General features: G+C 43.5%; 1 protein-coding gene across 7 annotated transcripts in view; it reads right to left on the reverse strand.

Annotated features, from left to right (window-relative positions):
• daam2 (dishevelled associated activator of morphogenesis 2) overlaps window positions 1-14,553 on the reverse strand; it is a 310,967-nt gene that overhangs the window by 96,687 nt on the left and 199,727 nt on the right. For all 7 annotated transcript variants that reach the window (XM_073056055.1, XM_073056054.1, XM_073056049.1 and 4 more), the window contains 5 exons: window positions 13,101-13,204; window positions 8,227-8,293; window positions 5,958-6,075; window positions 4,537-4,675; window positions 1,813-1,871 (listed from right to left, as the gene is read on the reverse strand). In XM_073056055.1, the coding sequence (XP_072912156.1) occupies window positions 1,813-1,871; window positions 4,537-4,675; window positions 5,958-6,075; window positions 8,227-8,293; window positions 13,101-13,204 (487 nt within the window). The remainder of the gene's footprint in view (window positions 1-1,812; window positions 1,872-4,536; window positions 4,676-5,957; window positions 6,076-8,226; window positions 8,294-13,100; window positions 13,205-14,553) is intronic.

Consider the following 14,553-nt stretch of genomic DNA (forward strand, 5'->3'; position numbering starts at 1 on the left):
GGGAACTGATAAAAACACTGGATGGCAAATACTAGGAACCTCTCACACTCTGGAAGAGTAGTATGAATCATGAGTCATTTACTGAATTCGTCTGATCCTTAAATGAGAGTTAGGGGGCAAAAGTTTAAGGGAAACACGAGGGGATATTTCTTTACTCAGAGAGTGATAGCTGTGTGGAATGAGCTTCCTGTAGAAGTAGTAGAGGCCAGTTCAGTTGTGTCATTTAAGGTAAAATTGGATAGGTATATGGACAGGAAAGGAGTGGAGGGTTATGGGCTGAGTGCGGGTAGGTGGGACTAGGTGAGATTAAGAGTTCAGCACGGACTAGGAGGGCCGGAATGGCCTGTTTCCGTGCTGTGATTGTTATATGGCTATATGGTTAATTCCAAGGCTTACTTATATAAACCCATAATGCCTGTCTAAGAAGGGCAAAAGGTAGCAGACTCATAAGGACTCACCCCCTATGTTTCCCTCCTAGTTACACATCATCCTGGAAATACACTGGGTCGAAACCACATAATTCTCTCCTCAGTGGTACCGTGCAAGGCCTTCACTAAAAAGGCACCAGAGTTCAAAGAAGGGGGCTCGCCACCATTTTCTCAAGGGATATTAGGAGCAGGCAATTCATACTAGCTTTTAACCCTCATGTAATGGTGACATCTCACAAACGTATAACGATAAAAGCTCGGCATCTCATCTGAATTGGGCTGGAGTCTCCAAGTTACTGTTATTGTTGGTGTCTCAGATATGATGTGAAGATCAACTCTTCATGTGCTTTGCATTTACTGTGTTAAATTATCTGCTCTGAGACAACATACAATGTTGATATAGAACACTATAACATACCACAGGATCAAGCCTTTTGGTTCATGATGTTGTGCTGAATTAATTAAGCCAATGATGCCTAATTAAACTAACCCCTTCTGCTTGTACAAGGTAAATATCATTCCATTTCCTACATTCTCTTGTGCCTCTTAAACACCTCTATCATATCAGTCTCCACCATCAACCCTGGCCGCACATTCCATGCACAGACCAGAGAAAATACCAACTCTATAAGGCCAGTATTAAGGCAGCAGAGTTTCACCAGAATGCTGCCTGGATTTGATAGCATTAGCTATAAGGAGAGGTTGAGCAAACTTGGATTGTATTCCCTGGAGCACCAGAGGATAGGCAAACTGATGGAAGTACGGGTAGGAAATCAGACTTTTTTTCCTAGGGTGGACAAATACTAGAGGGCATAGATTTTGGGAGGTAGAACATTTCAAGGGGATGTGAGAAGTTAACTATTTTACATATAAACACCCTGCCAGGAAAGGAGGTGTGGGCATATACAATAGCAATATTTAAGAGGCATTTAGACAGATACCTGGAGGGATATATATTCCATGTGACGGCACATTGGGATTAGTTTAAATTAGCATCAGCACAGACATTATAGGCTAAAGGGCCAGTTCCTGTGTTGTACTACTCTATGTTCCATGTGCTGGAAGTCCCTAAAAATAGAGTACATATTTCTTCTGTGAAAAGATGCCTCTGACTTACCTCAATCCAGAGGTTGATCATAGGTGCAAAAATTTAAGGACTCCTAAACTGGACTGACTGGAGTTCAGTCATCGAGAACTGCTCACAAATTTGGTGAAAGATGTTGTTGTTCTTTCCTCCATATTCTATGGGGGGGGGGGGGGTGTTGTGGGAACCAACTTGTGAAGCGATTGGAAGTAAGGTGGTCAAAAAACTCAGGTCAGGCCCAACCACCACCACATGGAATATAAGGATTGTATGGAATGCTTTCTCAGCAAGGTTCCCTACCTTTCCTGAACTTCTCCGCTTGATCTTTCCACTGTTTCACCTCATTCTCGTTCACCAACCTGAAGAAGTCGAAAGGTTGCACATCCATTAGGCTACTCAGTAAATAAATCAGTGTTCACCCATACTCTGCAGTAAAACCCTTACCCATGCAAACCGAGGAAATAAACAAGATATAGAGATGAATGAAAAAAATTTCATTGGGTTCCATTGGGTTGGAACACCCATGATATTGATGAAGTATGCTACCTCACTGGAAATGCCATCAATTGATATTGATAGAAGTCAAGTACTACTCTTAGGATGGAATACTCAAAAGGAACAAAAGCTTACAGTTTCTCACTTCTCTTTTAGAATCATCAAATGGAAGCAAGCTCTTTGGCCAACCATGTCCATGATGACCACCTAGTACAGATCTTTAAATATCCCAGCATTTTCTAAATCTAATTACATGGAGCACGGTTGGTATGGCCACACCTAGAGGACTGTCCACAGTTTTAGATGCCTTGTTGTAGGGAAGATGTTATTTATCCTGAAAGTGGACAAAGAAGTTTTTTTGAGAATGTTGTTAAGACCCAAGGATATGAGCTACAGGGAGATACAGGCTTGGACTTTATTCTTTGGAGCATTGGAAACTGAATTGTTACCTTATAGAGGTGCATCAATTCATAGGGCATAGACAGGTGAATACACCCAGTCTGTTTTCTGGGAAGACAAACTAAAACCTAGGTGCTTTAAATTTAAGGTGAGAAGAGAAAGATTTAAAAAGGACTTAAAGGGTAAATTCTTCACACAGAGAATGATGGATATGTGAAATGAGCTTGCAGAGAATATGCTTGATGCAGGTACATTAACAACATTAAAAAGGCATTTAGGCAAGTACATGGATAGGAAAAGTTTAGTGAAATATGGTCCAAATGCAAGTAAGTGGGACTAGCTTTACTGGAAATCTTGGTTGGCATGGACTTTGAGGTAAAGGGCCTGTTTCCATGCTGTTTTAATTTTTGATTATGCACCATTCTTCAGAAGAGTGGACACACAAGCATTCTGGTCATCACAATCATTAATCTTCACACAGCGAGACCCACAACGTGATAACAACCAGATCATTGTATTTGGGTTGGTTGTAAGATAATTACCGGCTAGGATACCACAGACATAACTCTTGCTTTCTTTTGAAATAATGACATCTTATCCAAATGATAACGGTGAAGCCCTCCCTCAAGGACGTAATCGAACATCGGCCAAAATTTCTCTATGCATGTCTCCAGGTTGAAACTTGAACCCATAACCTTCCAACTTATTTGAGTGCAACCCATAGGCCAATGGATGACAGCCACGTGAGAGCAACAGACACTTCACCAGTGTGTACGGGAAATGGAATGGCAGTGAGGAGATTACTTTTTAACAGGTTGGCTCACCTTCTGTCTTTTCTCTCAAATGGTGCTCACTAATTAATCACCCCCTGGACAGTGGGAGTGGAGGGGGCAGGGAAGTATGGGGAAGGGGAAGGACCATTGTTCTGTACCTTCAACAGCCTGGGCACTGTAATGTCTCTGTCACAGTCATACAGCACTAAGCCCATGTCAACGATTTACACTAATCCTACATTAATCCTAATCTTTTATCCTGTCTTCATTCCCAACAACACCCTCAGGTTCTACCTCTCACACACGTTAGGCCAATTTACAGTGGCCAGTATCCCACCAGCCAGCACAATTTTAGGATGTGGAAAGAAATGGGAGTCCCCAGAGCGAAGCACTGGGAGAATGCACAGCCAGTGTTGCGGTGAGGAGTGAAGCTGGGTCTCTGGAGTTCTGAGTTAGCAGCTCGACGAGCTGAGCCACTGAGCTGCCCGTCGGCCAAGAAGCAGCAGCCAGTTCCACTCAGGTCCAGGTTAGGCGATCAAAAAAAAAAGACTGTCCACACTGAGGACAATAATATTGCACTAAGAGGGTCATGCAGCATCCCAAAACATTTGACATGAGGTCATTGTGGAAAAATAGTGCCAGACAGCATGGAAACAGGCCATTCAGCCCAACTGACCCATGCTGACCAAGTTCTCAACCTGAGCTACTCCTATTTGTCTGTGTTTGGCCCATCTCTCTCTCTAATCAACTCCTATCTATGTTCTTCTCTAAATATCTTTTGAACATAATTGCTTTGCCAGGTGCTCCATTCCACCCGGGGTTTTCACAGTCTGGCAGTACACACCTGAAAACTTCATTCCTAGTAAGGGCAAAGAATAAGATATTAGGCTGACTAACCAAGGGATTGGTCATGGACATGAATTTTAAGGGAGCGGAGAGGTGAGCAGGACCAGGGAGGGATCTCCTTGGCGGCTCCAACCCCCCTCATGCTAAAGGCATGGCCGCCAATGATAGAGCAATTAAATTCAATGGGATGTCAACAAGGCTGGAATTAGAGGAGTTATTAGATTTGGAGGACTAAGGTAGATGCCTGCATTGTGGAGATATGAGTTTGAGGAAGGATTTGAGGGGAAGGATGCGAATTTTCAGTTTTTGAAGTTCCAGGGACAAGAAATAAAGTAAGTCAAGGAACTCTAGGGTTGAAATTCAATACTGGGTCGTCCACCCCACCCCCAACTCCCATCTACCCGTCAATGATATTTCCTTTAAGTGGATATCACACACGTGTAGGAAGTCCTTTAAGTGAGTACTACACAGACGTATGAAGTCTCACTCGCCAGCATCAAGCAACACTCACATCCGAATGATGTTCTTCACATTGAAGTTCTCCAGCGGTGCAACATCGGGATCTTCTCCCTTCTCGTCCTGCAGCACTATCTGTTGTAGTATCCTGTCCAGGAGCTGCCAGTGCTGGCAATTGGTTCCGTTCCTCTTCCCTGTAGGACAAGTCAGGAATCAACAGCGAACAACATAAGAACACACCTGGTCCCTCCCACCTGCTCTGCCATTCAGTATGATCGACACTGATCTGTCCAAGGCCTCAAACTCCTCTTTTGTGCCAGTTCCACACTGCCCTCAATTCGCTGTTGTTTCAAAAATGTATCGACTCCTCCTTACATAGTCCCAATTGCCTAACCTCCACAACCTTCGGGGATAGAGAATTACAGAGATTCACCACCATCCATGTGGAGAAATTCCTACACACCTCACTTGCTAATCTTGTAACTTTGTCCTCTCCTCTGAGATTCTTGCACTTGTGGAAAGGGTGCAGAAAATATTCATGAAGCTGTTACTGGTGCTGGAGGGCTTGAGTTATTAGGAAAAGACTGGACATCCTGGGGACTTTTTTTCCCTGGAGCATAGGAGTCTGATTACTGCACATTTAAGTCATGCGAGGCATACATAAGGTGAATGGTTCACAGTCTTCTTTTTTTCCATGGTAGGGCAAAGATAGAAGGTGAAAGGGAAAAGATTTCAAGGAACGGTGATGGTGCTAGGTATGTCGAATAGGCAGCCAAAGGACGTGGTAAAGGTGGACACAATTACAACATCAAAAATTCATTTGGACAAGTACATGGATAGAAAACGTTTAGAGTCGGGGTTCCCAAACTGGGGTCTACAGACCTCTTGGTTAATGGTAGGATCAATGGTATAAAAAGGGTTGGGAACCCCTGGTTTAGAGGGATATGGGTCAAATGTACACAAACTGGGTAAGCAATGGTCAACACAGACGGGTTGGGCTGAAGGACCAGCTTCTGTACTGTATAACTCTATACTCTAATGGTTTATTAAAACTGGCTCTGCCTTGTGAAGATGCAAGAAGGAGCACTGCCCAAATTTCAGCCCCTTCTCAACACAGATTCCATTAAGTTCGTGCACTGAGAATTTAATAAACTCTGGGATGTGAAAGATGGGCTTGCATCTGTGTTGTGTTTTTCAGACCATCCTAAAGAGGTTCATATTCAACAACTGGCCTGCTTTAGTATGTACTCTTTTGTCTAGGAGAGATACAATCCTTTGGTTCACCAAATCCATGTCAAATATCAACAGCTATTAAAACCAAGAGAGCATAGGTAGAAAGTGAAAAGAATGTATTTTACATAGAATCTGTGAGGAAAACATCTTTACACGAGTATTTGATATCTGGAATGCAGTTAGATCAGGATTCAAGAAGTAATTCAAGGGAATACAAAAACAGAGAAGAAGAACTCCACTTACAGGGCATTTGAAGACAATGCTGAAGCACAGAAACCAAATGTGGGTAGGCATCTGTGTGACTCAGCTTCTTCCGAATCACATCAAACATCTGACTAGTGCTCCTGGTGTCGATGTGTACCTGAGCGCAGAAGGAATGAGTTACATCTCATGGTTTTACAGGAATGAACTGTCATTTGACACAACAGCTCACAGAGGGAAGACATCAAGCATGCTAACAACCATGTGCATCTATGTATATAGGCCACTTTAACCATCCCAAACCCTTCCAAGGTACCTCACATGGCACTGACCAAAACTGCTCACCAAGGCGTGAACGGGCAGGTGACTGAATATTCAGCTTTTAAGTTTAGGAGCAGGGAAGGTTAAAGAGGGAATTTCAAAACTTGGGGGGGCTTTGGTAACTGACAGCACAGCTGCCAAAGACCAAGCGACTAAAGTGGGGGGTCAAGAGGCCAGCATTGCAGCAACACAAGATCTCAAAGTTTTGTGCTTAGAGAGAAATAGAGGTGGTGAGAGCCAAGTAATTGGTAATTGATTTATGATTGTCAAGTGTACTGAGGTAAAACGAAAAACTTTGTTTTGCATGTCATGCAAACAGATCATTTCATCACATCAGTACATTGAGGGCGCACAAAGGCAAAAGCAGTAACAGAATGCAGAACCTAACGTTACAATTACAAAGAAAGTGCAGTGCAGGCAGACAATAAGGTACAAGGCCCATAACACAATAGATTGTGATGTTAAGAGTTCAACTTTATTGTAAAACAGGTTTGTCCTGTTTACAGTGTCTTTTTACAGTGGGTTAGAAGCTGCCCTTGAGGCTGTGAGTGGGTGTGTTCAAGCTTTTGTATCTTCAGCCAGAAGGAAGTAGGGTGCGTGTAGGTGGGAGGGAAAAAAGTGCTTTTGTTGCTTGTTGTCTTCTGTGTTTTCTGCCGAGCATTGTGTGCATGCTTTGTTGGCAGCAGAATTTGTGACAGCACATCCCTCGGTTGTGTTGGTTGTTAACGCAAACGCCACATTTCACTGTATGGTTCAATGTAAATAAATCTCAATCTCAGTGTTCGGAGTGAGGGGGCTTTCATCATCCTGGCTGCTTTTCTGAGGCAGCTGGAAGTGTAGATAGAGTTTGTAGAGGGGAGGCTGGTTTTTCATGATGAAGGGTTTTGAAGAAGAAGAATGTTAAAACAAGGGTGTTACTTTATTTGGAGCTCATATAGCCCAGAAAGCAGAGGAATGATGATTGAACCACTCTTGGTGTGAGTCAGGGCACAGTTAGCCAAGACTTACATGGCCTCAAATGTACTTAGAGGAAAATGAAGCAGGTTCACTGAGCACAGTTTGGAATAATCTCATCAAGAAGTATAGGCAAAGGTCGACAAATTTTAAGAGACAGTCTGTGAAAATCTGAGCAGTCTTGAGGGGTTCAGCAACCTTCTCTTGAATGCTGTGTCCTCGCAAGGTTTTGAGGCTTGATTAACTATTGCCTTCATCCAGGACCACACAGAGGAGAACTGTGGGCAGTGTAGGTCTCCCTCTCAAGGCACAACTGCCAGAAAGGGGGATACAACCAAGTTATGTAGACCAGTTCCTGAAGTGGTAAGGACTGCTGGAAGAGGAGGAATTGGGTTGACCAGCCCTATATCCAACAGAATTCTGAAGAACGTGTGGGTATCCCATTGAAACATCCTAAATTCTGACCAGGCTCGATTAGTTGAAAGCTGGAATGTGTTTGATCCGGCTGGGGAACACAGTGGAGTATGAGTGAACACTGAGACATGGGATTCTCTGCACACAGAGAGGGCAAGTCTTTGAATGTATTTAAGGATGATGTAGAAAGATGCTTGGATACAAAATTGGAGACAGAGGGGGTGTTGTGACAACAGTGGGAACATCATACTGATAAGAGAGGATCAGCTATGATCATATCGATAGGTGGAGCAGATATGCAGGGCTGAATGGCCTAACCCTGCTCCTATTCCTTCATGATTCCAAAATCAGAAGAATGAGTCCAGTTTGATGATATTTCTCGAGAGCACAGCCATCTCAGACTTTGTTAGGTACCTAATCTCTTTGATGTAGCAATACTGCCCATTTCACCAAAGTCCATCATGTACCAAATAATGTAGTGAGCTGTTTATCATAAAACAAGACATCCAGGACACAAAACCTTATATATATATAAAATGGAATCCAATGGTGACAAATAATGTTAAACCACTTAGCCAGGTTCCCCTTGAGGTCTAGGTTGATGTGGACCATTGTCACTCACCATGTCAAGTCGCTTTGCTAGTTCACTCTCATCCTCATTTCGCACCATCTCAAAAAAGTCTAAGTGCCTGAAGGCAAAGATAACAAGCAAAGTGGTCAGTGCTCATGTCTATCCTCAACCTTTACCTCAACCAGCACTTCACTGACCTCAAATACCTTGCTGTTTCTCAGCATGTGATTGTATACAGCACTTACAGGATAGATGCTTTGCTTTAAGAGATAGTGGAAAACCAGATTTCATACCAAGGTGGAATGTTTCTTCGCAAGGAGTTATGGAAATGCAAAACACATCATCAGAATGTTGTGCATGAAGCTACTAACACTATGTTACAGGATGGAATGAATAATCCCACAATTCATACTGATCCACAAAGAAACAGTGCAGGCAGAAGCCAGAGGTCAGAGGTCAGGTGTTACATTCTTATCCCAGACTTGTCTCATGCAGTCTTGGAGCATGACTCTCTACGTGGGACAGGAACCCAGGTCTCATCACTTATGAAGCACTAGTAGCGTAATACTGTTTGCTTTTTAACTTGTACCCTAAATGCACCTTATGCTAAGTGTCAATCTTTTGGAATATATATTATTTTATATGTGGTAATATTATTTCATATGTTGTGTATGAGTTATATGTTTTGTGTTATGCACCTTGGTCCAGAGGAACATTGATTTCTTTGGCGGCAGACATGCATTCGGTTGAATAACAAAAATCTTGAACTTGAAACAACCTGCTGGAGGAACTCAGCGGGTCAGACAGCATCTCTGAGAGGGAAGTTGATGTTTCAGAATGAAACCTTGCATCAGGAGTGAGAGTGGAGAGGGGACATAGCCAGTATAAAGAGGAGAAGGGCGAGTCAGGGGTTGGCTGTAGGTTATTGGTAGGCTGAAGGATACTGGGGAGATGGAGCCAAGTTGTGCTGCTGGAGGTGGTGGGATTGAGTTGGGAGGCGGATAATAGATGCAAAATGGCTACAGTGCAAAGTGCAGCCAGGTAGGGAGAGGAGAGGATGAAAGTTGGATATAGATGTTGGATGGTAGTAAGTAGGAATACAAAGGCTACAGATGCAAGAATCTGATAAGTAAGGATGATGATAATGGGAACTATAATGGGAGAGAATAGCAGAAGGAACCAGATGTAGGGAGGGAAGTTGATGGGTGAAACCTTCCTCTATTATCATGTTCTGCATCTTAAATTCACTGCCCACATTAGGCAATTGTCATTATCATGGTTCTACCAATTATCATTTGGTTAACCCCTTCCAGATCCGCTCTTCTTGGCCCCAACCAAGGCTGGTTTGCCCTGTTCCTCCTTCAGTAGCACTATTCAATTCAGTGTTTGAAAATGTGATGTCTTTTTTTTCCCCTTTATACTGTCTCCCCCATAATCCCACTACCCCAACCCCTTCCCATTTCCAAAATTCAGTACTGCTGTAACAGAGGGTAAGTAGGCAGGATCCTTTGGAGGGTGATACAGAGGAACACAAAGTCTCCCAATGCTAGAGTTTTGGCTCTTTCTCTGTTTCCATATTCTAGGGTGGCAGATTGGAATTGACAGCAGGCAGTGTCCCTCTTTGCTGCCTGCAGAAATATGGGGAGTGACTGAGGAACTAACTGATGCACCATCAATAACTCTGGGAGACGGGAGGTGAATGATAGGCTTTTATTAGTAGCAAAGGAGACCACAACATCCTGGAGACTGAGGGAAGAGCAGTGCCTCCAATCACCTTTATATGGGAGTCTGTGGGAGGAGCCACAGGAGCAGTCAGCAGAGGGGCGTGTCCAGACAGGTATACATAGTTTACCACACTAAGGCAGCAGCCAGGGTTTGGAATTAAAAAACGAAAATAATTCTGGAAATACTCAGCAGGTCAGGATTGTCTGTGGAAATGGAAAGGGTTAATATCTCAGGTCAAAGACCCTTCCTCACATCTGGGAAGGAAAGAAAACAAACTAACTTGTTTTTCTGTTTTTATTTCTGATTTCCAGCAGATTTTTTTTTTGATTTTCAAGAACTTGGTTTAGTTTGGGCACAGGAATCATTCAGAGTCAAAGCAGCCTCTATTGCCTGTCACACCTGTGCCAGCTCTTTTGAAAGAGTTCTCTAAATAGTCCCCATGGTCCTGCCTTATTTGCAGATATTTTCCTTTTTAAATATTTACCCAGTTCCTTTTGCAATATTGAACTTGCCTTTTTGGGCAGCAAGCTTGAGATCACAACATCTGATTATGCAAAGGAAATTCTCTCCATCACCACTGTTATTTTGCCAATTATCTACAAGTGTAAACAAACTGCCTGCTAGTTTAAGCAGTTCCTCTTATTTATTCTACCCAAATCCATCTTGACTGTGAGCATTAAATCTCATAGAATCATAGAGTTATACGGCACAGAATTAGGCCATTCAACCCAACTCATCCATGTTGGCCAAGGTACCTTCCTGAGTTAGTTCCATTTGTCTGCATTTGGCCCATTTCCCTCTAAACCCTTCCCATCTATACACCTCTTTGAGTGTCTTTGAAACACTCTAACTGCATCTGCTCTACTACTTCCACTGGCAGCTCATTCAACATGTACATCACTCAGTGAAAAAGTTGCCTTTCAGGTCTCCTTTAAGATTTATCCTCTCACGTTAAACCTAGGCCTTCTAGTTTTTAGATACAGACTAAATCGAGGCAGCAGGGTCCAGGCCCTGGAGTGTATCAAGCTGACTGAAACCAATATTTAGATGACAATTTAGGTGCTGGGCCAAATTGAAAAGGTTAGGGTGTCAGAGCCCGAGGTATGGGTTGGGCCAGTTCAGCATGCTGCTCCGCTCTGCACTGAACTAAGGGTCCGTGGACGAACTCTTTTTGAGGACTTCAGTTCAGAGTGCTATTTAACCATATAACCATGCATCAATTACAGCATGGAAAGAGGCCATCTCGGCCCTTCTAGTCCGTGCCGAATGCTTACTCTCACCTAGTCCCACCGACCTGCACTCAGCCTATAACCCTCCATTCCTTTCCTGTCCATATACCTATCCAATTTTTTAAATGACAACATTGAACCTGCCTCTACCACTTCTGCTGGAAGCTCGTTCCACACAGCTACCACTCTCTGTAAAGAAGTTCCCCCTCGTGTTACCCCTAAACTTTTGCCCCTTAACTCTCAACTCATGTCCTTCTTGTTTGATTCTCCACACTCTCAATGGAAAAAGCCTATCCATGTCAACTCTATCTATCCCCCTCATAATTTTAAATACCTCTATCAAGTCCCCCCTCAACCTTCTACGCTCCAAAGAATAAAGACCTAACTTGTTCAATCTTTCCCTGTAACTTAGGTGCTAAAACCCAGGTAACATTCTAGTAAATTCTGTACTCTATTTTGTTGACATCTTTCCTATAATTTGGTGACCAGAACTGTACACAATACTCCAAATTTGGCCTCAACAATGCCTTGTACAATTTTAACATTACATCCCAACTCCTATACTCAATGCTCTGATTTATAAAGGCCAGCGTACAAAAAGCAATTTGCTTATTGATTGCAGGATTTTTTTCTCTGCACATTGGGTGTTTGACAGTCTTCGTTTGTTTATATGGATTCTTCTGGGTTACTTTATTTTGTAGTGGGCTGGAAGGAGACGAATCTCAAGGTTGTTTAATGTATCCATACTTCCATAATAAATATACTCTGTTCTTTGAGCTTTTTGACTTCCCAAACCTGAGGAATGGACTGCAACAATCCATCTTATCTGCACAGAACATGTTTTATAAATGCTCTCCCTCATAATTTTACAACTGCCACTTTTCTGAGAATAGAATCACAGGATCATGGAGTTCTCATTGCAAAGAAGGGCAATTGTCCAATTACCCATGCTAGCTCTCTGAGGAGTGATCCTGACCCAATCTCACATTCTATTCCTATTGCATTGCAGAAGCCTCTCCGGACTCTGGATTGGGGATTGCCAAATGTTATGTGGATTTTCTGGTGTAGTCTGTTTTGTCATATGCTTTGTTGATATCATTCTGGAGGAATGTTGTCTCATTTTTTAAATGCATTGCATTTGTGGTTTTAAAATGACAATAAACTGAATCTGAATCTGATTTATTTCCTTATTTTATGAAATAGAAACAAAAAGTGTTGTAAGTCCTCAAAGGGTCAGGAATCAACTGTGAAGAGAGAAACAGAGCTGCAGATTGAATAGAGATATCAAAATGATCACTCAGTCTGTCTTTGGGTTCTCCACGACATTCCTATTTAGTGTATTGCATTTGGTACTCACAATGAGGTCTCCTCTACACTGGAGAAACACAAGCACTCATTAGTTGAGCACATGGCCAAATGAAGCTTCTAGTGTTTTGCTGCTTCAATTTCCCATCCCTCTACCAATTTGTATTCAACCTTGCAAATTGCTCCAACAATCCCTCATCTTCAGCTTAAAGTCGTAGAGTCACAGAGACTGGAAACAGGCCCTTTGACCCAAATAGTCTAATCTGACAGAACCCCCATCTAAGGTCAACCCTTTTGCCTGTATTAAGTCTTTCTGATCAATGCTCCTGTCCAAGTGCCCTTTAAATGTTGTTACTCTTCTACCTCAACTACTTTTTCTGGCAGCTCATTCTGTACACAGACCACCTGGTAAGTGAAAATAAATTGCTCCTCAGGTTCCTAATAAATATCTCCCCACTCACTTTACACCTATGCCAGGAACTCTGTGTATATTCCTCATGATTTTATATCATCCTCATTCTCCTGCACTTCAAGATTTACTTGGTGAGGAATACTCCAATTATAAACGAATAGCCTAAACCTCAACTTCCAAATCCCACCCCCACTCCAGATGCAGAAAGTTGATTGATGTGGGCTGTGTTCATGGGCTGGTGCATGTCAGGGTACCTGTCTAACGTTGCATTGTCATGGCTTCGCAACTTGTCAATCACTGGTTGAATTCCCAACATGAGGAATTCATATCGCAGATGTAGCCGGAACTCCAGGTTGTCCTGCAGGGAAGCAAAAAGTATCATTAAACCCTGGGCCTCTGCATTATCTAGCGGATCATGTCAATGTAATTCCCAATGCAGTCGGTATCTCTCTCTGCGCACTGTGGCATGTAATCTTCTCCTGAATAGTATGCCTGGAACATCAATGCTAGAAGAGACTTTCACAAAGAGTGCAGATGCACTCTGCAAGAAAAGTCAAGGTTAAAGGAGATCAAATGCCAAAGATGTGTTGCCTGTCAGTCATTGTGGATTCTGCCTCCACAGTTCACTCACCAAACTCTGCAACATTTCTATTAGGGATTGTGTGTATGCCGATATGTGACCAATTTACTGCATGGAGACCACAGGTTCATTCCATGTGATTTTTTTTAAAATCACCAGCAACAAAGAGACATTAAAGCAAATCTGAGGGTATTATGAGGACAGGAGTGTGAAAGGTTGATGGAGGCAGAAATACACTGCAATAGAATGCATTGATGATGGACTGTCAGTGAGAGGGTGTGTTGATGGTGGAGTGTCGGTGGGAGGGTGTGTTGATGGTGGAGTCTCAATGAGAGGGTGTGTTGATGGTGGAGTGTCAGTGAGAGGGTGTGTTGATGGTGGTGTGTCAGTGAGAGGGTGTGTTGATGGTGGAGTCTCAGTGAGAGGGTGTGTTGATGGTGGAGTGTCGGTGGGAGGGTGTGTTGATGGTGGAGTGTCGGTGGGAGGGTGTGTTGACGGTGGAGTGTCAGTGAGAGGGTGTGTTGATGGTGGAGTGTCAGTGGGAGGGTGTGTTGATGGTGAAGTCTCAGTGGGAGGGTGTGTTGATGGTGGAGTCTCTGAGAGGGTGTGGTGATGGTGGAGTCTCAGTGAGAGGGTGTGTTGATGGTGGAGTCTCAGTGAGAGGGTGTGTTGATGGCGGAGTGTCAGTGAGAGGGTGTGTTGATGGTGGGGTCTCAGTGAGAGGGTGTGTTGATGGCGGAGTCTCAGTGAGAGGGTGTGTTGATGGTGGAGTCTCAGTGGGAGGGTGTGTTGATTGTGGAGTGTCAGTAAGAGGGTGTGTTGATGGTGGAGTGTCAGTGGGAGGGTGTGTTGATGGTGGAGTCTCAGTGGGAGGGTGTGTTGATGGTGGTGTGTCAGTGAGAGGGTGTGTTGATGGTGGAGTGTCAGTGGGAGGGTGTGTTGATGGTGGAGTGTCGGTGGAAGGGTGTGTTGATGGTGGAGTCTCAGTGGGAGGGTGTGTTGATGGTGGAGTGTCAGTGGGAGGGTGTGTTGATGGTGGAGTGTCGGTGGAAGGGTGTGTTGATGGTGGAGTCTCAGTTGGAGGGTGTGTTGATGGTGGTGTGTCAGTGAGAGGGTGTGTTGATGGT

Source organism: Hemitrygon akajei, chromosome 9 (genome assembly GCF_048418815.1).
Source record: "Hemitrygon akajei chromosome 9, sHemAka1.3, whole genome shotgun sequence".
NCBI lineage: Eukaryota > Metazoa > Chordata > Chondrichthyes > Myliobatiformes > Dasyatidae > Hemitrygon > Hemitrygon akajei.